Source organism: Wasmannia auropunctata, unplaced genomic scaffold, assembly GCF_000956235.1.
Source record: "Wasmannia auropunctata unplaced genomic scaffold, wasmannia.A_1.0 LD336085.1, whole genome shotgun sequence".
NCBI classification, from domain to species: Eukaryota; Metazoa; Arthropoda; class Insecta; order Hymenoptera; family Formicidae; genus Wasmannia; species Wasmannia auropunctata.
The window spans coordinates 756,360-784,280 of NW_012026805.1; the positions used below are offsets into that span (position 1 = coordinate 756,360).

General features: G+C 40.9%; 3 protein-coding genes across 4 annotated transcripts in view; 1 reads left to right on the forward strand and 2 right to left on the reverse strand.

Annotated features, from left to right (window-relative positions):
- The window catches only part of LOC105448418 (glutamate receptor ionotropic, kainate 2), a 196,344-nt gene extending 174,464 nt beyond the window's left edge, over window positions 1-21,880 (reverse strand). The window contains exon 1 of the mRNA XM_011686946.1: window positions 21,821-21,880. The gene's annotated coding sequence lies outside the window, so the exon portion shown is untranslated. The remainder of the gene's footprint in view (window positions 1-21,820) is intronic.
- The window catches only part of LOC105448530 (glutamate-gated chloride channel subunit beta-like), a 547,315-nt gene that overhangs the window by 447,086 nt on the left and 72,308 nt on the right, over window positions 1-27,921 (reverse strand). The window lies entirely within an intron of this gene.
- Window positions 21,090-25,541, forward strand: LOC105448417 (spidroin-1-like). 2 transcript variants are annotated; one of them, XM_011686943.1, is made up of 4 exons: window positions 21,090-21,143; window positions 23,614-23,905; window positions 23,998-24,342; window positions 24,498-25,541. In XM_011686943.1, the coding sequence occupies exons 1-4, from the start codon at window positions 21,132-21,134 to the stop codon at window positions 24,674-24,676; spliced, it is 828 nt and encodes a 275-aa protein (XP_011685245.1). In that variant the 5' UTR covers window positions 21,090-21,131; the 3' UTR covers window positions 24,677-25,541. The 2 variants fall into 2 exon arrangements, with proteins under 2 accessions (XP_011685245.1, XP_011685246.1); XM_011686944.1 differs by having other exon boundaries at window positions 23,614-23,830.

Consider the following 27,921-nt stretch of genomic DNA (forward strand, 5'->3'; position numbering starts at 1 on the left):
GGGAGGAGAAAAAAGTACAGCGAGCGGTAACAGCCGCGTGGGACGTAATTAGGACACTTAACGTTATCATCTTGAATTCCGAACGGACGGAACACAGCCACCGTTTTCCACTTATAGGAACACGACTTGTGCAATGCGCCGCCGAGCGAATTTACCTCGCTCGTTACACGCCGCGTATACTTTATAAGGAGCGTTAAAAGATAAAGTTTTGCTGTTTCTCATACCATGCTTTCGCGTGGATCATTGACTGTGGTTTCGATTAGACATACTCGTATGAGCTAGTATCTTGATACTTTTAATACTAAATCTTTATGATTAAATGTAATTATTACTAAATTATGCCGAAACTTTTTTTGATTTTAAAATGATTGCAAAAGCTTAATTTTTATGCTTACATTGCTTGTCTTGTGTTTTTAAATATAATTACACATTTCGTTATTTGCAACACTCTAGAAATACAACATTTTTAGTCTAAAAGTTAAAAATAATGTAAAAATAGCAACAGATTTTTGTATTAGCGGTTTTATTTCTTACATTCAAATAAAAAAGGAATATACTAGAAAAAGAGGCATTGTAAAGAAAAAAATTGAGCGCTGCTCGAGCTTATTTTACAGAATGTGATTTACAATTTTTTTGTCTTTTTTAAATAGATGTATCGATCATTGTACTTATAAAATTTTTTGCACATAGATATCGCATTATACATATTTATATCGCTCGATGTGACTCCGTGATGCAACCATAAAAATTTACGTGGAGTTTTTCTTTCTCTTTATTGCGATTTATTTTTATAGAACTACTTATCGTATGGTTTATTTTCGATTGTAATCTATTGTGACAATTTACTGCTCGCTTTCTGGATCAGTCGAAGTGTTAAATAGGTAAATCTTGATGCTTTAAGACATTTCTAATTTTTTTGCGATAATTATAATTAAAATATAGTTGAGATTTCTGTATGATCGATATTATTGAATTGTTATTATAGTCTATATTTCCGTCTTTCGAAAACGAAATACCATCAGGCAGGGATGTAGTTGTTATACATATGGTATACTAGGCAAGGATCATTTTCATTAGATAGGAACGATGCCAACAACTAGATCACACTAGGGAGGAAATAGACGGATCGTCGCCACCTCGATGTAATCTAGTAGGAAACCGCCGGTGTTAATTCCGAGAGTCATTCGAAGAACACGTTAGACATCTTCTCTGTCGCGGGGTAAGATGTACATACATTCAAATCCCAGCTCGTATTTGCACAAAATTAGTTTGGTTTTTGACAATCATTGAACCTCTGTGCCGTATAGTTATTTGTGGTTTCATGCTATCTAACGCGTATTTTTTAATCAGATTTTTTTAACGTACTTGTTGTTATGATGAACGAGTCTGGCAAACACATATATTATTTCCTCAGAAATACTCCGGATTAACTTTCCACGTGATTAAAAAACTACCTATTGTGCGCACTGACTGCCCACAAAAGCTGCAATATATAACAAATAATCGAGAACTCGCGGCAACATTGCACAATATCTTGCACGAAGAATGAGAGAAATTAATACAAAAAAAAATATATATACGCGTATAATAATCCGCGAAACGAGAGACGGGCTCGCGTAGGAGGTTGCACTCGAAAAGCCATGCCTCTCGTACATCCGGCAGGCCATGTAACACGGCACTTCGGAAGGAAGGATTTACGAGCATGGTTTTCACGTTCACCGATGACTCGTGTACCGGTAACGCGCGTTCCACGGATTCTTCTTCGCACTTCTGGCCGCACGCACGCACGCACGCACGCACGAATGCACAAATGAACGTCTCGATGAGCATCCACGTGTTCATGGATAAGAGAGAAGGCGAAAATACATCGCGGCAATTAACCTGACGTCAAGATGCGCGCTCGCGATATCGGGCTCTGCCTGACTTCGCCTTCGTTGCCTGGAAGAATCGCGAGCGCGATCAGCGATATATCATCGTTTCCGCGCGCTGGAGAAAGTGGACTTTTAAAAGCGCAGTCTCGTGGCGCAAAAAGAACGCGCATGCATGCATGAAGCTTTTGCCTTTCGGGAAAACATGCAATGCCTTATAGGACTTTCGATTTTTAAATGATGGCGTTTCACAACCGCGTGACTTTCGACTATCATTTTGACTATCTTATCGGATAATGTGATAGTCCGAGTTATACGAAATGTGTATTTTTGCACCTGTGATGCACAAATATTTTTTACGTGCCATATTTATGTTTCATAAAAATAGAAATATTTCCATAGAATTGTAAAAAATATCCTGCTTGAAAAACATTTATCTTGGTTTGTAAGAAAAATTTCTTTCTCGATTATAAAACTATCGTGAACGTTTGTTTGCTTTCTTCCTAATTTTTATTTGTAACCATTATTTCCAGAAGATAACTTTCAACAACGCATATTATGCACTGCATTGAGCAAATTATATGTTCCGGTGAAACCGTGAAATTGCTCCCGAACTCGAACGCTAACAACTTCCTCGGTCAAAGTATAATTTTGCGAAGCATTTGTTCGAAAGTCGATTGCGCGCATTAATTAACGACAGTTTAACGGTAACGGTACTATTGCGTTATTAGAAATTCAGTGATTTTATTGAATTTTGTGCATATATAGTAATAAAATAATATATATATATATATATATTTATATTATTTTGATTTTATTATTAATTAAGAAAAAAATGAGAATCCATTGATTGGATCAATCATTTTATATATCCCAAAACCGATGCTTATTTCCGTAGATCCAATATCATCCAGTTATATTTTTAGAGAAAGTACCGTAATATTATATACTCGTAACATTACATTTTCTAAAAGTCTGATAATTCTTCGTTTTATCAGATTGCTGTTCACATTTAAAATCAACACGAAGTATTTTGTGCAAAGTATTAAAGTTGAAATCAAACAGCTGCTGTATTTTTAATAAGTTATTAGTCGCATATCATGCTGGAATAATTAACAACTTTATTTTTAGCTTAGTATTTTCCTATCTACTTCGTAGTATCTCTGCCTTTCGCTGCTTACAAACAACGATATAATTCCTACGCAAAAGCAGGAATTCAAATCTCTCGAATGCATTTCGAAGTATTACAATGCTTAATTTATAGTCAAACAATTGCGGCTTTTAAGGATTTCCAAGAATCCAAGAAATCGAGAAAAGCTGTGGTACAAAATCAAAAGTCAGAGAGCATCAGAAAATGAATCATGTATAAAAATACTCGGGAATAAAACTGAACATCAGAATAAAATATGAGTATTCAAAGATTTTTGATGTTGGGAATAGAAAAAAGTAGATAAAAGTAGGATGAAATTTTTTTATGGATCAATAAATTATAAATTTAAAAAAGTTCCAAAGATACAAACATCATAAAATCTTTAAAATGTGTCTGCCTTTTTAAACCAGATATCAAAAAGTTTCTTTTAACTTTATAATAACTTGTTTTTGTATTCCTCTAGCGATTGTATCTATATTACATTTTATATGCATCTACGCGTCTTCCGGTTGTATAAAATGTCTTCCGGTTTATATAAAATTCATATATCGAGTAAAACCGGGGAGATGGAAATGCTTCCATATATAACATCTCTTTTCTTCATATCTCTAACGGTATCTGATAATAACTTGGCAAACAGACTGATTTGGGTTAAATTTCGTACCGACGTCCGACGTACTTTTCATGCATGACCTTACACACGTTATACATGCCATGGTTCACGGCAAGCAAACGCTTCCGTAGACATTTCTCGCTATGTTTGCTCACGTTGCACAGTATAGGGGTGTAGCGCCGCGATATTTACAGTAACCGGCAACGAGTCATCCAGCCGCAGCTTCCGGTCGTGTGCAAATAGGACGATTTTCGCGCTACTCCTGAAGGCATCATCAAGTTATAAACGCGGTAACGCCTTCGGCCTAGATTCTAGAGCATGAACTTATCGGGAGCGCGAGGCGGTAAGCGCGCGCGCGCGCTATCATTGCGCAAGCAACGGCTCACAATGCCTTCGGATCGGGCAAAAAGTACGCGGTGAGCGAGCGAACGAGCGAGCCGGCAGCAGGCCGGCCTATTCCGCCGATCGAATTATCGAGGGGATTGGTCGCGATCGGTCTGGTGCCCGTTGCCGGGTCGCAATGCAAGCGAGAGCCGTGCCACAACTTTATCGTGAAAAGGAAATCGGCTGATGAAAATCTTAGTTTCGATTGCTGCACTCTCTTATCGTGTATCGCGTTGCTAATCAAGGCCAGGGTTGGATCCTACGTTAGATTTACTTATTGGATGTCGCCTACCTTGTAATCTCTAACCTTTGATATCTCGTGAGATCGTTTAACGAGTTCGACAATGCAACTGTTTCACGTTTAAGAGGGTGTTGAAAGGTCGGAAAAATTGCACGAGATCGATAAAACAGTGTCTGTTCAATTTCAATGGTATCTCTAAATGAACTTCTTACAATATCTCCTGTCTTACTCAAACACGTGCATGTTGTTCTTATTTAACTTATTGAAGTATCTTGCAAAATCCGACACTTACTGCTAGACGCTTTGTTTATCATTCCTATCTTAGCTAAGCGTACAAATTATCATAAATTGCAGTCGTGAGGACTTCTTTTTTTCCTAGGCTTACAATCGTAGCTCAAAAGGCTTTGTATTTTTTTGTTCATGTAATCCGATTTGGGGGACGTAAGCATTCTGTACATATGAGCTACAGAACTTTTACACTAATAAAATGTTTATGTCAAGTGAAAGCAATTTTTTAATTTTTTTTTTTGTTTTTACTACAAATTCCTTCGTCCCCCGAATACATTTTATGTCTATTTCAATCCTGTGAAAGGGTTTCAATTCCGTTTTGTCATTTCGGAGAAATCTTTACGGCTGCAATGTGTCGGTAATTCCGACCTTTCAGCATCCTCTTAAGTTGTTATAAAATTATCGCATATTTTAGAAGGCATGATTCTTGTAAAAGTAGTAATAAAGTGAAAGCGTAAAATTCAGTTTTATGGTTTGTAGAACCTTGAAACGCGAGTTTTTTCACACTTCTATACATCTGTTTGTAAAGTTACAAATCAATATACAACGGATGATCAAATATACTTGTGTGATCAAATTAATTAATGTACTATACATCGCTACTATTTTGAAATGATCATTGTTCTTCAAATATTCTTAAAATTTATATAAAAAGGCGTTTTATTATAATATATATAAAAGTAATTTATAAGTAGTTTCTTAAAATAACAAAATATTTTTTTAAGGACATTTTCTTTTGTAGTTTTATTGCAAGCAATGCAGAATAATAAATCGTAATTTCCACTCACGAAGTCGAAATCCTGGAAATTCAACCGGGAGAAATCCTCTTTAAGCTCATCATGCATACACTGCGATCTCCGGACTACTAAAATGGGGGAAAGCTGTACTAACTGTAAAGTTATAAAATTAATCCGGAAAAATATATAATAATATATAATTGTATATAAATTTTATATATTAAGTATACATAGAAATATATATATATAGGTATATAAAATTTATCAAAAAAATATATAAAAGATTCTCCGAATTTAATAAAAAAATAACGTTTTGTAAACATTTTAACGCAAAATACAACACAAAATATATCAGTTCTTTGAGAAAAAGAGAGAGAACACAAAGATTTCAAAAAGTTATTCTTTAGTCAATATTATCAATTTGCGAACTTAACTAGTGTAAAAAAGTAGTATTTGAAGATAAAATATTCTTAAAATGGACTTTCTCTGGTCTATGAATTTTATACGCTGCACCAAGCAGCAAATTAAAAAGACTATAGAACTTCTTTCTTCGCTTAGTTTCAAGCCCCGACTTCTCTTTAATGGGACCTTTTGTTTGTCTCGAAAAGTTTTTAAGGGACTGATTATGTTCCTAGAGAAACTTTCCAACGAAAAGCCCGAATTTCCTAGCTCGATTCGCCGATTAGAAGAGTAGCCTCGAGTCTCTCTCGTTTCTGAGATATCGTACGGTGAGAAAGTAAAAAGCTCTCTCTCTCTCTCTCTCTCCGTCGACCGGGACCCGAGCCGCCATATAATAGATATCCAGCCTAATCGCGAACGTTATCGATCGCGACCGAGGTATATAGGGGAGTATTGGTCGATCGAACATGCCGTTCGTTATTTACCGCTTTTGCCTTGTTGCAACGGCAACGGCGCGATTGCAGAGCGATTGCAGTCGAAAGGGAAATCGACCGCGTTTACGCTCGCAGGCGAAAATCCACGGGAAATCTGACAAGCCGCGGACGCGTGTATCTTCGTCCGAGATTGCGAGGCGGCGTCCGTTTTTTAACGACTCGCGGCGACGACATCAATTCTGATTGCATTTCCACTATAGATAATAAATCCGTTTGTAAGACGCTGGGCGTTGTATTTTTTTCCCCCCCTTTTTTTGATGAAGGATACGTCGACGAAACGACGGAATGGACAATTTCCGACAGTCTTTATGGGTCGTTAAAGCGTAAAAGATCGTCCCCACCCTGGGGAAGGGTAACGTCGGGATTTTGTCAGCGCGCGACGGAGGTAGCGGAGAATGAAAGATGCCGTCGTTGGCGGGGACGGCAACTGCCGCTCTTGCGAGCGCACAAATACATGCATTATCGGCTGACGTGTATTACGCTGGAAAGTATTATTACGAAGAGAAAGAGAAACAATAGAGAAATACGCTACGGGCGGCTACGAATGAATGATTTTGCGCACGCCGTATATGAATATTTCGCGCGTTTTTAAAAGCCAAAAGAGCTTACGTTGATTTGCAATTATGAAATCTGCTGGTTCGTTTTTCCCCCTTCTTCAGAAAGCACGGGTGTTTTAGCAAATGCAAAAGAATACGCTGTCATTTATAAGTGAATCTGATGGTATTTTGTATTGCATATCGTATAAATTATGCTAAATTGAAAAAAAATACACGAAGGGGTGCAATAAATAAAAGAGATGCTGCCTTTACGTAATTCCCTGTTTCGAAAGTTCCGCGCGTTTCATAGAGAACGATAATATTGTACGACAAACTGTTCTCGTAGTTTCAGCAAATTGGGAACGACTTGAACCGCATCGCGTCAAAAGTTTCTGCATGCCGGGAAAGTTTTGCGGCACTTTAAAGCGTCGCGCGGTTACGTCAGTATAGAAGCGGGCAGAAACGTTCCTCAACGTATATCTCCCACTTGCGCGTTAGAGCAATGCAGCCGGGCGTTTTTTTGCCTGGGATTTTATAGCTCGTAATCGTCCGGACGTTAGGACTCTAGTTAGAATAGCTATTACACGACACGAGGAATTCAGGTTTCACGTGCTTCTGCACTGTCTATCCTGTCCCTTTTGTTTCTCTCGATTCTCGCGGTTATTTATTTTGTCTCGGCTCGTTCAGCGTAACATGTGTTTCTTCTCTAAGCGAATTTATCTTATTGTTAATATTAACACGTACGTGAGCAGTAAACTGTTTCCACTGTCGCGTTTACGCCGGTTTTAACTAAGTTTTTTTTATTTTTATAGTGGCGTCCGGAGAGGCATCGTTTCATATTTTTCTTGGCTGTTTGCGCGGTGAATTAAAATCCCTACAGAAGAAGCTTTATCGGGCAGGATTGCATGATTGATCTGTTAAACTCAAGAGAGCCTCGTCCTGCACGTTGCCCTTTTTATCACGACTACAAGTGTGTCACACACAATAACTATTATTTGGCGTGTGGGAAGGCCGGAGAACGCGAACGCGAACGCGAACGTGAGTCAGTGAAATTGCGATGCGGATAACTGACGTAACGTTACCGTCAGCCGAAATGTACTTACGTTACTTAGCGCCGGATGCTGCGCTACAGGAAAGGCGGGTTTTAATGACGCAGTAACGGCCGTCCCGGCCCGTAAAACTGCGAAATTAGTTGACTACCGGCCGCGGTCGTTTCCTTACGCGGCGTTACGGAGAAAATCAGATATTGAACGTGGAATCTTGTGCGATCGTAAACAGGTAGGCGAGAATGGACAGCGGAGCCCGCGCGATTCTCGGTATACCACGGCCCCCTATCTACAAATAGCAACATACGTAGGTAGGTATATATACACACGCGTGGATATTCGCGTATTGCTTTACTTCGCGGCATTAACAAGAAAAGTCCATTTTTGTGCAATGTCGCATTTATAAACGCAATTCCTGTAAAAGTATCCTCTCTCTCTCTCTTTACTATAATATTTTCATTTTTTTATTTTTTCTCTTAAAAAAAAAAACGAAATTTTTTCTACATATTAATTTACATAAAAACTCGTCTGTTCAATCCTAAACTTTTATCAGCGTAGCATCCCAATGAGAAAATCTTTAGACATTAGTCCTAAAATTTTTTGACGATCTTGATTTATTGGATATTTTAAGACGTAAAACAAAAAAAAAGGATACACGTCAGATTATTCGCACACTGTAAAATGATTTCGATATTGTGCGGTCAATATGAGAGCGTGTGTGTTCGCCGGCGAATGCTCTCGAAATTTATCGGTTTCCACTGTATTACACCGTGTCGTCTTGGGAAACGGCTTCCGCTTCGCGCACCACACGCGAGTCTTATCTTCGACATGAAGCGGATAAAAATGTCTGGAGACATTCGAGGGATGAGACTCGGACATCGCCGTTAACCCTGCACTCCGATATCGTCGGGCGACGCAGTACGCCCTTCTCGTTAGGAGAAAGTAGTGGCTATAAAAAGCGGCTCTTATGACGTGTACGTTGGACTAAAGAGCACCTAGAAGAGTATCGACATCGGACTTTTAGGAGGAGTGCATCCTCATACCGTGACACATCAATTGCAAAAATTGGACGATCGAGTTCATCTCTTAGAAAAATACCGCCGTGTTACCGATACGGGAACAATTGTTAGAATGGATCCGAAACTGTTAGAATTTTATACTTCCAAGAAAGGATTACGACGGTTTGTCTAACGGCTTGTCAAATGTGTGTGCTTGTCAAAAAAAAAAGAACTGGAAAATTAATTTAAAGGACATTTTTTCACGACCCTCTTTCTCAACTTTAAATATATTTGTACGAGAATCAGCGACAAATTGAACAGGTGAATTTGTCAGTGAGACGTATCCCGGAATTTCTCGTGTATCCTGACGTGATCCCTAATCGACAGTTTCGCGCCGCGTGCAGACCGGAAATGATGAGGAGCGAAACGCGGCGAAATCCGTCGCCGTTGCGGTCCACGCGACCAATAGACCCTCCTCGGCTGTCCTGCACCGGTAATATATATACCGATGTCCGCACGCAACGCTACGTGCCGCTCTGTCACGCGCGCATATACGCATACACGGTAGCGTGCGCCTACCAGCACGTATAGACGACGACCAACCGGCCGCCGGCCGGTGCGGTGCGCGGAATGCAGTTATTATTCAACGTTTACGCTCGCCTGCTCGCGAACCAAGTCGCCCCGTCGGAGTCATTAATATGCGAGCAGGTATGTGAGAGAATTGTAGCGTATCCGAGCGCGCGCGCGCGCGCGGAACAGTGCCGACACCGATTTGTTAACTGATTTGTAAAAATAAAAATCGGGGCGAGCGAGACGATGTGAGGAAAATTGGATATGCGGGTTGCACTTGAATTGTACGAAATCTCGGAACTAGAAAAATTCCGCGGTCCAACGTTTTTAGGTGTAACGTCCTTTTTACAGGAAGAGTAATAGATGACAAAATCATTCGCTACACGGAAAGAACGATTTTTTTGAAAGGTCTAAAAATTTTGCTAAAAACAGATCTAAAAATAATTTTTGTCGAACAATCAAAATAATTTGTTGGAATGTTAAAACTGATAAGCATTGCTATAAAACGTTTTGATATTCTAGCAATTATTTTGACTTTTGCACAAAATTATTTTGATTGTTGAACAAAATTATTTTCAGATCTGGATTCAGCAAAATTGTTCTTTCCGTGTATAGATAGGAGAAGGTTGAAATTAATTTATAACGTAATATTACGTTGTAAAATTGGCGCGATTTGTGTAATTTATTTACATAGAACGAACGTTGCATGCGCGTGGTATACATAGTAACCTCGTATTAATGAAGAAATTTTTGAGAAAGTAGAAGTGGGCAGGTATGCTTAACGAGGAGCGTATGGCCATTATTTAACGCCATATCTATATTGTGGGGCACGCTGTTAGCCGCGCTATATAGTCATAAATGGAAAATTAACGAAGACAACCAGGCATTCCGGGCATACCCACGGTCGTTACACGTGCCTGTACTTGAATGCTCGAGAATTTATTTCGCACGGGGCGTTTAATGAGCAGAAGGAGATGACGTTTCGAACTGTTCGTTTCGACTTTTTTTTCTGTACGCTCCAGCCACTCAGATGGAAACCAGAATAACGTGCTCTGTCCATGAGAAAGTCCCGCGGACTTGGCATCTCTATTTACGCGCGTACAACCTCGGACGCGTAATGTAATTTCACATCTATAAATGTCACGTCACTGATAAGTCATCGCGCATATCCATGAGACACATCCGTTTTTTTTCCTCGCTCGAAGCGATCGAGATGCGAATGCGAGATATTATACGCGAGACGTATCGCCTCGATGAACAAACGTGCCGCCTGTAACGCCCCATCTACATAAGTCGCAAACGCACAACGCAAACGCAAACGCGGAGAAAAAAAAAAGAACGAAACGTCAAAAAATAAAAGAAAAGAAAGAGAGAAATGTTCGCGTTTGCGTTGTGCGTTTGCGACTTATGTAGATGGGGCTTAATTCGTTTGCGTTCATTTTGCGCAAAGTAGAGAAGAGTTTTGGCTGCTATAACAATTTGGTTCGATAAACCCTCCTTGCTCCTGTTAACACCCGGCCACAATGCCGCCGCAATACCGCGCATTAAGTGCTAAACGCGTCCGTCTGGTCCAGGATCTTCTATTAGCATTAAGCGCGATTAGAGATGAGAACGCCGGAGTGCGTATCGTGCCGAGCAGAGATCGCAGGCCTCGTCCCGATTGTGTTTTCCTTCGCACGTAACCGCCTGCCGGTTATAAATGGAGGCCAGTAGGATCCAGAGGATCGCCGCCACAGGATGTGTCGGGTGGGAAAACGCGTAACAGATTATTTTCCAATCGTTGATTATAACTCGGCCGAGGTACCGTTCGCCAGATTATGGTACTTGCGGATCAACAATTGCGTAATGCAACAGCTATCAATTTCTGTCACTGCTTATGTAAACTGCGCACGGAGATCATAATCGCAAGGAGAGCTCATTCCTAGCATACTTTGCTTTAAATATATGCTTATCAGAAAAGACTTATTAACGCGTCGTTTCGCGTACTGGCTCGGCCCAAGTGATATAACCGGAACAGAGCAATTATCTGCCAATTTTACTCGCGCCCGGTGTTCGCCACGTTAAAATTACGCGCCATACCCGCCGCGGTTTCCTATTTCCTCGCAAATTAATCCGGCTGACAGCGAGCGAGTCACGACGAGTGGGCCAAAACGCGGATTTCCTAATAGGTACAGTTAAGTAATGAAGGCAACGCGCTCCGAAAACCTTTTTCTCGCCGGCATTGCCACAACGTTCTTTCCTGCAACGTGACTATGAATTGGTAATTAGCTACTGAATTACATTGCGCTTTATGATCGCGTGATGTCCGCCAGCTCGCGACAGTCGTATAAGTAAAAGGTGCATTAATGAATCTCTTTATTTTTTCCTGTAGAATCTACGTCAGATAGATCGATCGTGCATACATAATGTAAACTTTTACATTTGAAAATAGATACGCTAGGTAAGTTCCTGATATTTGCTCTTTGTTATTACTAATTAAATTATTTTAGGTAAAAAATTATGCAGTTTAATAATGCAATTAATAATTATTTTTTATGCGATTTTCTTCATAGTACTTAAAATATTTTTCTTTATTTATTTTAAAATTTACAGCTATGTATTCTTGCATACTTTCATATCTGTACTGTGCCCGATCATTAAAATATACCATTATGTCATAAATATATATAGCGATATTTAATTAGTCCTTATATAATCTCTGCAGATTTATATTACCCGTGAAAACACGCATAATCAAGACTGAAAATAAAGCTGTCCTATATAAAGATATTGTCAAGACAAAAGCACAAATAAATTTAAAAAATTTATGTGTTTAAACATTTTAACATTAATAAGTTTTATTTCAATATTTTTTTTGCTAGCCGTATAGTATTTTTTAAATAAAAAATCACATCATTGCTTTACTTAGAACGGCAGTAGATTATTTGATTAATTGTAATCACGAAATAATATTTATACGTCTACTAAATTCTCTGATTAGTAGTGAACTAATCTTCGGAAAGTGGCTCGTGCGATCAAACACAGATGGGTCGAGAAGATTGCGTTTACGTTCTTATTGTCCTTTGATCAATAGATATACGCTTCAGTTAATGAATAGCTGCGAAGACTCCTGTATACTTTCGAAGAACGATCAATTTGATTAGACTTTTAGATATCGACTGATTGTGTATCGATGTCCGAATGGAACTTTCCTAACTTCGGGAAAACTTCTCCGTGGAGATTTTGTATATCGGAACCTTTAAGCTGTTGCTATGGAAATAAATATCGAACAGTAAATTCGATCTCAATTCTATGAAGCAGAAACCCGAAGTTTAAGTACGTTGCAAATAAAGTATAAGAATGTCGATATTTTTATAATCTATATATAAAAGAGCTTTATGTTGAGTAATATTTATCGTTCCCAACGATATTCACGAATCATGTGCGAATAAGTAATACACATGTTAGATGTAAGATGTTAAATTTTTCATAGGAAATATGATTTTCATGAGCCAATGAGATACATTATTTAATGTTTTTCAATCTTGTGATAAAAATGCGTCTCAGTTATGTCAATCACATCCATCGATAGTAGTCTTCAGGAGCAGTATGAAACGTACTATATCTTCTTACAAACAGACGTATATATCCACGCCACTGCAAGAAAGCTAAACTTACAGATCGTATAAAAAGATAAACTGCAGCATTAATCTTAACGCTAAAGATGTCGGACAACAACTGGGCCGGGAGAATAACGACTGTTGGGTCAGGTACAAATTGTCGGCGGTTGTTGCTTCGGGAGAAACGTTTAATCCAGAAGAGAACGAGGCAAGGAGTCCCACGACTGGCGTCTAATGCAAAAGTACTATATGCGTGAATATGCGTGACCGTGCGGCTAACATAGAACACGGAAATTATAGCCTGGTCACCGGCTGTGTTGCACGCCGCCGCTGAGGTTCGTTCTTTTCAGCTACACTTTCTACGCTGGTTTCTTTTTTTTTACATCCCTTTGCAAAACGAGTGTACAGGCTGTCGCAACATTCGCGCTCATACGTCAATTTATTCCGAGTGACTGTTAGAAAAGTGTAGTTGACACGTTGACAAGCCCGTCGTTATATCGTCGGGAATTGTAAGTGCGGTACAAACGTGGGAAGTGTTAAACGTTATCGAGCCGCGGATCATTTCGTCGTCTCGTCCGTATACCAATTGGAAAGTGCACTGATACTATTCGTTAAAAAATTAAATTATCGGCACTTTAGGTGGCTCTTTCTCTCTTTCTCTTTCTCTCTCCCTCCTTCCCTCCTTCTCTCTCTCTCTCTCTCTCTCTCTCTCTCTCTCTCTCTCTCTCTGACAAATTTGTCGAGCGCATGCAATACGAAACCACTTTCGTCGGCGACACAGATTTTACACGTAACGACGGACTCGATCGACGCTCTGGTCGGTCAACTAAGCTCTCGCGCGGCACTGCTGTGGAAACGATAGAAAAAACGAGCAAAAAAAAAATGGTAACAGGTAAACTTTTTGTTTCCGGCTTCTCTGAAAAGATCTCCTGAATTTACGTTCCAATTTTGTGCGCCGCACAATGAAATAAAAGCAAAAGGGAAATGTATGTGAATTTTTATTTGGTTCAACCTAGTGCCACTGTGTACAGCGTTATGAAGCTAATATCTATCTTTATCTTTTATAAGAGCAATGATGGGATTTCTTTTAACTTTTTTTATAACATGTGCGTCATATTTCCTTTTAATTGCTGACTTTGTCTGGATACAATGAGTGATAATAATCGATAACTGCACGGAATAATGTGTTCTTCATCTTTATTATTCGTTATTAAAGAATATCAAATGAATCTACAAATTGATAAAAATTCTTTAAGGAAATTTAGTAAGCTAACGTTCTTTTATTTCACTTCGTTGTTTGTCATTTTTCTTTATTTTAATAAATATTATAAGTTGGTTACATAAAATATAAGATGCATATTTATAATATATTTTTGTTGTTATTTAGTACAGTCGCAAGTAAAAGTCACTGCGACTATTTACTTTGTCACTACATCGCGACTTAAAAAATTTTATATCAAATCATCTTTGCGCACTTTTCTCATAAAGATTTTAATTAAGATTCTTTTCAACTTTGTCCGCTATTTCATATAAGTACGCGATTTCACGATGAGCACATGCCACTATTGCTCGACGTGAACGAGATTTTCCGATGCGAGCAATTGATCCGTTCGGCGATATTCCTCGGACGTGTCGTCATTCGCGTGTCAAAGGAAAACGTCAAATCGATAGAGCAGCGGCTCTAACGGACACATTCCGATCGTCCGTAAAAAAAATACACAACGAAAGCGATCAGAATGCACTGCAGTGTATATCCAATGCGGTGGATATTCACGTATACGCGAGCCGGCGTGTTCGAATCCAATGCGCTCGCGACCGAGAGCGGCTGGGAGAACACGGAAATGATGGGTAGTTCTGTGCTGAAACACGACGATAGCCCAACACTATCCCGCTCCGCCTATTACGTAAGACTACTTTCCTAGCCTGGTCGGCGGTGTGCAGCAAAGTGCAAGGAGGCACGCGTCGCTCGCGCTGATCACGTCGTCTTTTGAATCTTCAGGTTTTCTTTTTTCAGCGGTATTCTCTATTATATTTTCTCAATTATAAAGTTTTCTAATTACAGATCTTCTTTTCTTCCCAAATAAAGCCGATCTTTAGAAACAACTGCGACATATGATTGCCTTGATGTAATACTCGTAATATCGGCGCGCGTTGCTTGTTTTCATTTCATCAAAAAAAAAAAAAAAATGTAAATGTGTACTTATGTACTAAAATTGTATAACCATTTAACGCATTTGAGAATTGTGGCCTGCCGCTGGCGGTAAATCGATTCGTGGTTCACGGCGGAACGCGCTTAATTTTCAGCATCGAGTGCATCCTCACCAACTTCGTTGGAAGTTTATACCTGCACGAAGACGTAGCGACGTTGATGATACCTGCGATACGTGACTGAAAGTGTAACAATGCCGCGCTCAGTAGAGCCGTGCTGTAACGCTCGTACTTAAAACTTAAGCGCCGCTTATAAGAGCACCTCTTAACGTCAAAGCGCGCGAACGATCGTTGTCGGTTAGGATCAAATTTAATTTGCACTTAAATTTTAAGTCGCTACTCTGAAACCAAAAGCACGCGCTGGACTTAAATAAAATGTGACAAAAATGTGGTACCTCCACAGAATAACATTTTGGGCTTGGGCGCGATCAAAAACCGAAAAAAAAAAAAACACAACCGCACTCTTCGATATCGTAATTGCGATTAAAGTTTCAGAATGAGAGAACACACATCAATTGTTCGTGAATTTCGCTCACCGCGAAAAAAGTATGTGATTACTTAACACGATTGCCATCCGATAACTTTAAGTCTGACTTTAACTTTCTAATGTGTACTTTAGCTTAGGCAGGATAGAAAGTTATCAAAGGGCGAAATACGAACTAGGTGAACACGTCAAAATTAAAGCGATCGAAGTTCCCGACTTAGTCTTGAATCAATTAAAGTTAGTACATTAAAGGGGCGTCGCGCGTTGGAGCATTGCGGTTAACCGTTCCATTACGCGTTATATTATAGGAATTGACATAAACTGCAATTACTCGTACCTCGCGAAATTCGCTCGCGCGTTATGCCAACGGTAAAATGATATCTGGAGGGAGCGAAGTGCTGACGAAGGAGAATAAATCTATTTTTGATGAAAGCAAATTTTAGGAACCAATCATTTTTTTACAGAAATCGTAGTGCAGCATTTTAAATTTTATATTTTAAAATATTTTAAAATCGTGCATCGTTACTATAAATCTGATCAAACGAGCGTTGTCGGTAATAAATATTTGTTCTTTTAATCGTATACGAGATTAAAGAGAAAACCGAGTACGTCGATAACGTGTACTTAATAAATCACAGCCAGTAATCATACAATTGTAATTGCTTATTTATGTATTTAAGCGATGCAGACTCACTTGACCTGAATGACGCAGTAAACAGCATAATTAAATATATACCATTTTACCGCTGCTCTTTTCTTATTTCATAGCTCGTTGCGAAAGCGTTTTGCAAATTAGATCGTTACTGCAGGAGCACACGGTACCCGAACGTGTAACCGCGTGTGTGCAGTGCTGTTTCGGTAATACGCGTAATAATGACGAGCAAATGGATCACCCTAATGTTACGTACATCGAGATGGAAATTCAACGCGCGGATTTAAATCTAAGGGCGGAATTAGGTTAATCTTGATCGTCGGGCACGCTTGTAATTCGAACCAATTAATGAATCAATCAACGTGACCAGACTTGTGTTAAATCCACTTAACCAATTGGACCTGAAAGTGACTGACGCATTACTGTCGCGAACTCTGCAGCTGTAAATTCTATCAAATTCGTTGAAAGTTACGATTAAAAAAAATCTATTCGATATTATGTGGGAACACATGTAACAAAATTTTTATCTTCTATTTGTTTCTTCGAAAGCATCCAAGCGTGTAGGAGCGCATAAAAAGTCGAGTTTATTCGACTAACAGTCGTGCGACACGCCGTTGCAGCATCCGTGAAGGCTGTGCAAGTTGCAGGCAGGGTGATACAGCGATTTTCCGATACGCCAACCAAGCGATCTGAATGTAGCGTGAATGTGCAATTGTTTTTGCGCGCTCGTCGATGAGCCGTCCTTGTTTACAGTTAGCGGCGACGCGCCCGAGCGCTGCACCATCACGTCGCATTACATGACGAGGAAGTTTCCCGCGTGGATCTCGTATCGCCGTCGGCGCGCGCTTTGTTTCATGAATAAAATTTCTCCAATTTCACATCCTCGTGTTATGTAAAAATTGGAGCAAAAGCGCGGCGGGCATCAGCGGGCATCGCCGGCGACGACGCGGCGCGACGTCGTAGCACGAAGTCGCGACGTCGTTTTGTAAATGCAATGTTGCGGGAGGCCTGAACGCCGCCGCGCGCGAGGAGAGCGATGTGCGTATGCGCGAGGTCGTCACCTTAGCCGAGGGGGGTATTCTTCGCGAAAATTGAGCTGGCAGGGCTAGATACGTATGGGATACGAGATGGAATACATAAATCCGCATACACACACACACACACAGCGAATGCGTCGCTCGTAATATTGCAATTCCTGATTTGAATAAATAAATATATAATATAGTTGAGAGAGCAAACGAGCTGTATGTGTGCGCACTTAGCACTTGACGCAAGAAAGATGCTTTATAATTACGAAATCTACTGCGGATATTTAGCTTTGTAAAATTATTTAGGTAAAGGAGATTATATTTTGCTTAAAATCCATCATTTACGTTATCGATTTAAGATGAGGAATAGGATAGTGATGATAAAAAGAGAATACAGAAAAATTAAAAAATGAAAGATGATAAATTAGACTAATTAAATAAAGATAAAAATTAAACAACTATATTTATATTATTTTTAAAGTCCATCGACGCGAAAAAGAAAGCGTTATATGTTCGATAAACGTACCAATTTTATTATTAGTTTCTTCCAATTCGTAATCTTTAATTACGAGAACTTGTAATTGTCAAATAATTTGTTAGTTTGAACGAGCACGCTATTAGAATAAGTAAATTTTGGTAAAAAAAATAATCGATATAAATAAAATAAAATAATTTTAATATCAGGCAATCCTATAGCTTCAATGGAATAAACTCTCAGTGCCTCCATTTCGATTCGATTCACGAGTATATTGGATCTGCACGTCGGCGAGAAAGTCGCTTTATCACAGAAGCGTATCCCTGAATATTGACCACGCGAGCCAATCGATACTCTATCGATCCGTGAAAATCGCTTAATAATTCAGAACGGTCGCGGAACTGGATTCTGGATTCCGACTCCGATAGCAAAAGCCGAGTGTAAAAGTCGAGATCGTGAAGCGCGATTGCCAGGAATCAAGCCGCAAGAATAGTCGTATTCAAAACGAGACAACGGGATTAATAATTGCCCCGTACTACGGCGAAATTACGAGATCAGATCGATAGGATCGGATTGATTGCGGGATAACTGCGCGATAATTGTGGATCCGTTCTTTCGATCGCTATGCGAAACGAAGCACGTTGGGTCGCACTGCGCGAGAGATAAGTCTCGCCACTGATTAGATAATTGCTCGATTAATCGGCTAATGAGGCAATTAATGCGCGAAATGTTTGTCGGTTGATCGTTCGAGGGTGAGACCGACCGGAGAGCCAAAGCGCGGCTGCCACGCATCGGGTTTATATATTATCCCGACCGAAACCGGTCGGGGATTGTGCCGTACGAGAAAAGATTACGTCGCGCGGGCGACTTTCGCGATAGATCGAACATTTTTTCGCGGGCGCCAAATAATATAATGGCTTTCACTTCGCGTGCCGCAGAAGTCGCGGCTCGTATAATAAACGGGGCATCACGCTCGAAAACGAAAAGTAATTAATCGGATGCAATTAGCCGCGTTACGTTTCGGCGCGCTGCACTTCAGCACACCTTTAAGGTTGAGATTAGCAATTGCTCATCGCGCCGCCGTTACGTATATACCGGATTATGAAAAGCGTATGCTAAAAAAAGAAAGTACATATAGGAAATATGCGCGGAGCATGTGTATGCAACAATAATCCGCAAAGAAATCTAATATACGTGCATGCACGCGGACGGATTACTTGATCTCGATTTACGTTTAAACGTAAACAACTTTTTTGCATTCTCGTAATGCATGCACACACATGCATTTTACCCCATTCTTCACTTATCTATAACATTTCTAACTACGCGTTTCCACATTTTTACAAAATAAATGTAAGCGCGTTTATGCAGATTATTACAATTAACGCCTTGAATGATATCTTTTTGCGTGCAATGTTAAATAAAGATAAGATTGACTGTAATAGCCGTTAAATGATATTTATATAGACTTTTTGAGATAACCGGATAATATATAATTAAAAAAGTGATCGAACTTGCGTGGTTTGTCGAGTATCATCCTCGACAAACTACGGCGACTATTCAAATCGCTCACGACAACAGGCAATTCGCTCGTTTCTTACGTTTTACGATTTTATTTCCAGCGTAATGCACTATAGCAGTTGGAATTAGTAGGTTGAGGTAATAAGTAACGAGCGGACGGCTGTAGCGACGGCGACGGCAGGCAATCTATTTAGAAAAGAATTCAGGTCCTTCTATTTTCTTTTTTTCCTTTTGTCTTAAGGCCATTCAACGACTCATAATTCTAACTCTTTAGAACGACTTAGCGTTTACACCAAACGTGAAATTTCTCTTCGATACGACACCTCGTTTCCTAACGGGTCGTAATCAGGACCGTGCTTCATCATTCTTGGATCTCTTTCCCTCTTTTTTTCAGATGGAACTTTTCGTGTGACAACCGCTCGTGTCCGAATGTAAACTTTAAAGTTACCGTGATTTCTCTACTTCTCGGACATTGTGCGGATAGTGGTTTTCATGAATAGTAATAACTTTCGGTTATTCGGACACTGTCGCGGTTTCTGCTTTTTTCCCGCCTCCCACAAAAAGTTTTCTGCATTCAAATGAATGTAGAAAAAAAAAATCAAAGACGACCTATCTTAAAGTGAGGACTGTTGAAATAAGCGCATTACGCGGCGCCATCAATTAGCCGAAGATCCGTGTCGTGACCCTCGAGAGGTCAGGACGTCATTTTCAATAATCGTGACTCTCCATCAAATCGCCTCTTCAGATTTCTTCAGCATTAAAAGTTGCGACAAAAATAATAATAGCCTAATAACTTCAAACTGTATTAATTTATCATACGATGCTGTCGCAATTTTTATCAGTTGTTGAGTTAGTAAATATAATAGTGTGATATATATTTGTAACCTACCGCTTTAGAAAAAAAATTTTGTCGGACCAAAAGTTATCAGAAAGAAAGATATTTGGATGTGCGGTAAGTACTCGCTCTTTTCAAACGTCTTCAACAATACATTTCTGTCATACTTTTTTTTTATATTGATCATTACGATAAAAGTAGAGTCACTCTAGTCTTCAATTGATTTTCTTGAACACTGCAGCCTCTCGTGAAACTCCCCCGAAACTTTGCCGATGAAGAAACGCTTGCTCCATCATCTAAAAGCCTACGTGAGTCCATTCCGCAATTGCAAAACAACGATTTATCACTGACGAGGGTTGCCCAATTAATTAAAGTGATGATCACTCGGTGCTACCATTCTGCTGCTATCGGCACTGCACCTGCGCCGTCTACCGTAACCGGAAAGGACTCCGCCGTTAGCGTTAGCCGCGTGCGAGAGCTGTGTAACGCCGTGTGCATGCCGTGTGCACCACGCCTGCGAGAAAGAGAGTTGTATCGTAGGTGACCAGGTAACCCGGGTGGTGCTCGGCGTTGCACTTGGTGTGGCCCGTCGCGTAGAAGGCGAGTGTGTAGGCCAACGCCGCCGCTGGTGGGGCAGGAGGAGTAGGAGGCTGCGGCTATTAAACGTGGACACATAGCCACCATGAATACAACCCACAACGGGGCAACCTCTATCCATCGCCGCACCGATAAAGGGGGGACTCCCCTTCACCCCCGAACCGGGTGGTGGGACTACCGCCGCCGCCGCCGCCGCCGCCGCCGCCGCGGACTACGAGCTACGGCCGCTTGGTACGCGGTACGTGGATTATAGTTTTTCTGGAGGGAGGGTGGTGGAGCGCCTTGCTTGCTTTCGAAAGGATGGTGATTGTGGAGCGTGTCCAGAGTAGAGTTAGGCGTATATAAGGCCCGCCGGCCCGGCCCAAGTCAGTCATTCACCGGACTACCAGCCCAATACACACACCAAACATGAAGGCCTTTGTGAGTATTCCGTAACATCGGGGGTTGGTGAGGTGTTCGCGAGGTGTTTAACTCGTATAGTCTCGCGCCCTTCGATCAGACTTTTATTTAATTTCCGCTACTTTTATCCAATCTTTGCTCGCGACACTTTGTCGCTCTGCGGGCTATTCATTTACTTCAAAATCGCGTGTTTTCTTCGAGATTATCGTAGCTTCTTGATCGGATACTTATCTTCGTGTCCGCGAATAAACAGTGACGATCTGAAAACTTTGAACATTCCTTGAATTACTTCGAGCCCTTAACGGAATTACTCATAAAATTCTACCCTTTCTTGTATAGTCACTGCGAAAGTTTATCTCTGTAGCATTTCGCTCTGGCGCGCTTCTTAATTGAAACCGAACAAGAAACTAGATTAATGCACGATTACATTTAGACATGGCGGCGTATCTGCAAACGGAAAGTAAATACCGACCGTATTTGCAAGCTCTCGAGAGAGCTTTCTTTCGTGTCGATTGAATGTCGCGTGTCTATTAATGTCTCCATTGTACCGTTTCGTTTCTTTCGCTTCTTATTGCGTTCGCGATAGAACCGACGATGATTCAATGTCACGGTTGGGATACTCTCTTCGCTGTTTTTCTCCCGCAGACATACAGACGCACAAACAGACGACTTTCATTCATAAAGCAAAGAAATCTTACCGCATCGCGCACGCCGACCGCTCTCGGCGAAAACCGGTTGTAGGTAGTATCATCATCGTCATTGAGTAAGCGGGACTAACTCGCAACCGGTTCTATTCCGCACAGACGCATCTTCATTCACGAATCTCGCGATCGGGATTGCACCGTAATTTGCCGTCACCCTTGTACCTCTCCGCCGTTGCAGTTCTTTTGACTTTCCCCGTCGCTTTACGTACACAGTATCCATTGAATAACGCCGGAATTACGTTCTGCCTCGGTCCGTCCTGCAAACGTAATGCGCGTTAACTGGCGTTCTATTTTGATAGTAAACGTAACGCTATGTAATTAGAGTTATATTATCAATAATGACGTGCCGATAACGATATCTTAATCGCCTTAATTGCGTCAGACCTTGGAATGCCTTTGCAATTTTCTCGGAGCCGATGGAAATATACTCGGCGCTCGTGCGGTCGCGCAGGCGATTTTGAAATCGGGCACGATCGATCCTTTTCCGATCGCGCGAGGTCGCGGGAACGCTCGGTCGGCCACGTCACACGAGCGCGCGCGCGGGCCGCGAGTCAGTCGTTCATTCCGCGTAAACGGGATGTGAAAGTTTCGCGTTAGTCGTTAGATATGCATAATTCCAGGCCGCGGTGCCATTTAAGTTTGCAACGGTCGCAAACCGGGCGTGACACACGCGCCGCCGTCTAATATCGGCTCGCACGCGATCGCGAAATATCGGTTACGTATACACGCCGCCGATATATCTAATCGGCCGATTGCCCGATCGCGGTTCTACGGTCGCGCGAAACACTTCCTTTCTAAAACGCCGCTTCCCGTATTACGAGCCGCGAGCGTTACGACTTTAAACGTATCACGCGGGATACGTGACGTAACTCGCCGAGATTTGTCCCTCTAATCTCTCTCGGGTAGAGAAAATTTCTTGGAATACCGAGACCTAATTCGATCAAAGTCACAGATTTCCCGATTAATTATGAGAAATTGAATCCGACAAATCGCAAATCTTGATACCGCGTAATCAGTAAATTCTCGCGTAACGGATATAACCGATTTATCGATTAATTATAGAATCTCGTGCAATATGCTCGCGTTGAGTCGTTTTCGCGCGGATTTTATGCAATCGCGACTACTTTTTTTAACGGTCCGACGATACGGCGTTGCGCGTGCAGCGGCCTATTAACGGGCCTAGAAGAGTTTTCCTAATACGGTCATGAGGAATGGTGACCAGAGTAACCGACGCGAGGGGTAGGGGGAAATTGTGGCTCTATCAAGTTGATTACGAAACGTTACGGCGCGTTGTTACGGGTATCTAATATCGTCGATTTTCCCGTCGACGCATTCGACCGCTTTCTCATTGCATTTTTGTTCGCGTAATCGCGCCGCCCTCGCAATAAACCAGTCGCGAATACGCGTATTCGACGAGATTTAGAGATCATCTCGGCGATCTAGAAACCTTCTCTCTCGCGCGCGCGCGTGCACGCGTTTTCCGTCGTTTTGGACTTCGCGAACCGCGGACATTCACGGAAATCGAAAGTGAAAGCCGCGATTATGTTGCACGGATCTAGCGGTAGTCAGACCCGGTAATCGGTGCCAAGCCAATGGAAATCTAGATTCGTAACAGCGATAGCCCCGCGACGCGCACACGCAAACCGCTTCCGTAAATCAAAACTCGAGCTCACGCAATATTTATCGTTTAAAAACTCTCAACGGTCTTAATGGTCTTTGGTCTTGAATGCCGGGTTATCGTCTGGATTTTTGCGAACTCGTCGTACAATGTCACTCGTCTCTTTCAGATTGTGTTCGCCTGCTTAGCGGTAGCGACGGCCCGCGCCGGAATCGCCCATGGTGGATATGGCGGATATGGCGGTGGCTATGGTGGTTATGGTGGTGCCGGTCTGGCCATCACCGGACACGGACTCCGCGGTGGTGCCGGTCTGAGCGGTGGACTCGCCGCTGGTGCTGGAACCGCTGCCTCCCTCCAGGGTGGTGCCTCTAGCTTGGGCTCTGGTGGTCTTGGTGCCAGCTATGCTGCTGGTGCTGCGGCGGCGGCTGGCGCTGCTGGAGTTCAGCAGATCGTCTCTGGTGGTGCGTATCTACGTGCCATACCTTAAGGCCTTTTTTAGCGTAACAACACGTAAGACACATCGATGTTGAACAATCGCTCGCTCTTCCCGCAGGAGTCTATGGTGGCAGGTCTGACATCGGACCCGCTGAGGGACCCAAGGCCAACGTTGGACCCCAGACCGGACCATCTGATCTCGTAGGACCCCAGGAGGGAGCCAAGTCCGTTGGTGGACCTCGCACTGGACCGTCCAGCCTTGTAGGACCCGCTGCCGGCCCATCCACCCTCGTTGGACCGTCCCAGGGAACCGCCACCCTCGTAGGACCATCCCAGGCCACCGCTAACCTCGTTGGACCCAGCTACGGAGGTGTTGCCTTCTACGCCGGATCCGGTGGAATCAACGGTGATGACGGAAGCTCTGGAGCTGCTGCTAACGCCGCGCCTGGTGCTGGACTCGGAGGTAATGCACATTTTCAATCAAATAAATCAAATTACATTCAATCGATTATATGTTAAAGATAGTAAAAATTTCTGATATCTAGTTCTTTCCTCATTTTCCTTTTTACATTCACCAAGTATTTGATTGCCTCCTATTAATAATATTTTCTTCCAAAGGTCTTGGTGGTCTTGGAGGTGCTGGCATTGCTGTCATCGGAGGAGGTGCTGGACTCGGTGGTGGTGCCCTTGGTGGCGGTGACGCCGGAATTGCTGTGATCAACGGACCGTCTGGCGCCATCCACGCTGGACTCGGCGCTCACGGAGCTGTCATCCCCGCGCCCCTTGGCAAATGGTAGACGTTTTAAGACCCCAGCGATCTCGGCTCGGCGACGGCGGCAAACCCACCACAGTCACTTACCGGTCTCGAACAATCCTCAAACGCGCTCAACGTCTTCTTCCCAAAGCTTCGTCCAGTCTCGGAACACGATCGGGGCACACTTGGCGCTAGTGATATGATCGTTGGACACTCGGGACACACACAGAACGGTCGATCGGTCGTACTTGCGTACACCGGCGAGCCGATGAAGCGCGATCCGAAGGACGGATAAGATCGTGAGAGGACGGCATCGAGATTTCGGCCACACGTGATCCGCGGCCTCGCGTCGTTCTCTCCTCGTTCTCGACCCGCTACAACCGGGTAAAATTTAGTCAATTACCGTTCATCGCGAGACCAACGATAAAGGAAGCTCGGCGCGGGCCGCAATCCATCGATCTCGGCACGCGACCACCTCGCCGCTCCTCGGCGACCTTTCACCCGCGAAACCGCGAACGTCGTTCTTTCGGACAGCAAAATACTAAACGCGACGCGCATTTCCGAGCTGCGACCGTGTGTCACAAAGCCACCCCGTGCACACGCGTATCACGCTGCACCGTCGTGGACCTAGCAAGTGGGCAAGCTTTGGCACTTCGTCGTCGGATCAACCGGATCTGTTCTGTTTTTTGAACACCTACCGTTGTTCCGGCTAAACTTTCTTTTCTTACGTCTTCCACCATCCGTAAGGCCGCCGCTCTTCACGCACATATCTATTTCTCTCTTTTTCCACGGGTCGGTCGCGTCAAGCGCACGTTCCCAGCATGTTGTTATACTTACCGCCGCACTCCAAGCATACATATTATTATTACTCGCGTCCATGCGCACATATGTTCTTCTTATATATATATGTATACATATTACTACCTATTACTTCCGCGCATATATATATACATATGTATATATATATGGACACATTGTCACACGCGCGCACACATACACATACACTATATTTCTATATATGTGTACTCGTATATATACACACAATTACACATATATTATATAATCGTGTTATATGTTAGTGAAAAGGAGAGACCGGTAGATTATGGTAGGTCAGCCTTTCTCATGAGTGAATGAATGTAAATAGATGGCTCGCCGTCGCCGGCCCTCGACCCCGCCCGCCCTCGTCATACCCTTTCTTTGCGATCACGACTAGCACCCCACCACCACCATAGATAGATACCACATATTTATAGCGTTTATACATTTATACAATACTTTATATAAAATAAAGCATCAGTATTTAAAACTCATTCTTGTCTATTCGCGTACCATCCACCATGTACTAAATAGAGTTCACCTCAATTATCAATTATTTTCCTCTACATTTCAGCTTATCTTCTTAGCTTTCAATTTTCAAATCCTTATTGGCTTTTCAGTATCATCCACTAAAAATTTCATTATTTCATTTATAGTCAATAATTTATGAATTATTGCAATAACAATAAGAGTGCAATTAACGCGTACAACGCGTGTGTAATATACAATACAAAATTACTGATTATATTAAGTATATGACTATTCCTTAAATGTATTGTGTATTAATAGTACGAGTCCAGATAGCACAGAGAGTTTAAAAATAACTCAGTCGTCAATTCTGAGTTCATTTTCAGATGCAAAAAGAATTTTTTTTCTAAAATTCTTACATAAATAAATCCACGAAAGCTAATCTTTTACAACACACGTGAATTATTAAATTTTAATAAATAAGCCAATTAATTGAATTAATTCGAAAGACGGTAAATAAGCTAGACAAGGAGAGAAAGAATAATAACAATAATGCGTAGAATAATTAATTTTTCTTAGCCGACAGATGATATGGAAAAAAAGGTAAAAACATATTTATAATCAGCTATAGTTTTAACGCTCTTGTTAATTTATTTTTTTAATCTTGTTTTAGTATTATATTTTCATACGATTTATGCACGCATCAACCGTAAACTTTTTGTAGAAGATCGTCACATAGGTTGTGTAAGTGTAAGTATTAAATTTTTATTTAATATAAATAGAAATCTACATTTAGAATTTGATTAATAGAATATAATTAACGAACATTTTAAGTAATGTCAAATTCTGCATACTACTTTCAATTGAAATACATATAAATATAAAAATTTTATTATAATAATTACTGATCATATATAATCATAATTACTCAATTACATATTAATAAATTGAATTATTTTACAGATTACTGCGACACAACGTATCTTCTAGAGACACATACATTGTACAGCTACCTATATCGAATATCTACAATTAATACTGATTATTCTTATTGAGACATAGACGAGCGAATATTACAGTCGGTAATAAGTTTATGAAGTTAAATGCTTTAGTTGTCCATATTTCCGAACTTTATTAATAAGTTTATTTGATAAAATATCCAATAAAATATTGAAGTAAATGTGATAAACTAATGTGATAACCATAGCATTAATGAGAAACTAATGAGAATACTGATATAAATAATACTGTTAAAAACATTGGTATTACACGTGTAATACCAATAGTTTGTTATGTGTGCTAACTATTTTTGATAATATTGTTTCTTCTGGCAGTATAAAAATTTAGCAAAAATAATAAGAAGAACAAGAGGTGCAATATAACGGATGTTGATAATTATAATTCTTTTACGAATTACTTCGAAAGCATTAATCATTTATTAAAAATTTTATTTGAACAACATGAAAGTAATTGTAGTTGTGAAATTTCTATTTTGTATAATTATATGGAAGATTCTCGTATTTTCCTCATTTGCATCTTAATTGCATCTTATTAAAATATTCTTACAAGTTGTGAAATGCAGACTGTAAATTACGTAGTATTTAAATTATACTCCATGTTTTGAAATATCTTTAACAAGTAATTTGTCTCAAAGTTTGTTATGTTTAGTTTTTTTCTACGTGAAAGAATTATATATAAAATAATAATTACATTTTATAATAATAAAATATAAACGATTATTTATCGAAATTTAAAAACGAAATGTCTTTAGTGAACGTTAAAGTTATTAATCATATATTCATTATTAAATTATGAACAGTTTTGTAAAGGACAAACACTGGATTGAAAACCTTCTTTTAATAAAACATTAGATTGCAAATGGACCGCCTGTTGCGTTAGCCTCCTTTAATAAAGGAATTTGTTTTGCTAATGTTGGCGTTAAAAGCCGATACGACCTATTTCAAAGTTTCGCTATTTAATTCGTGCGCTTAATAGCTAATAGAA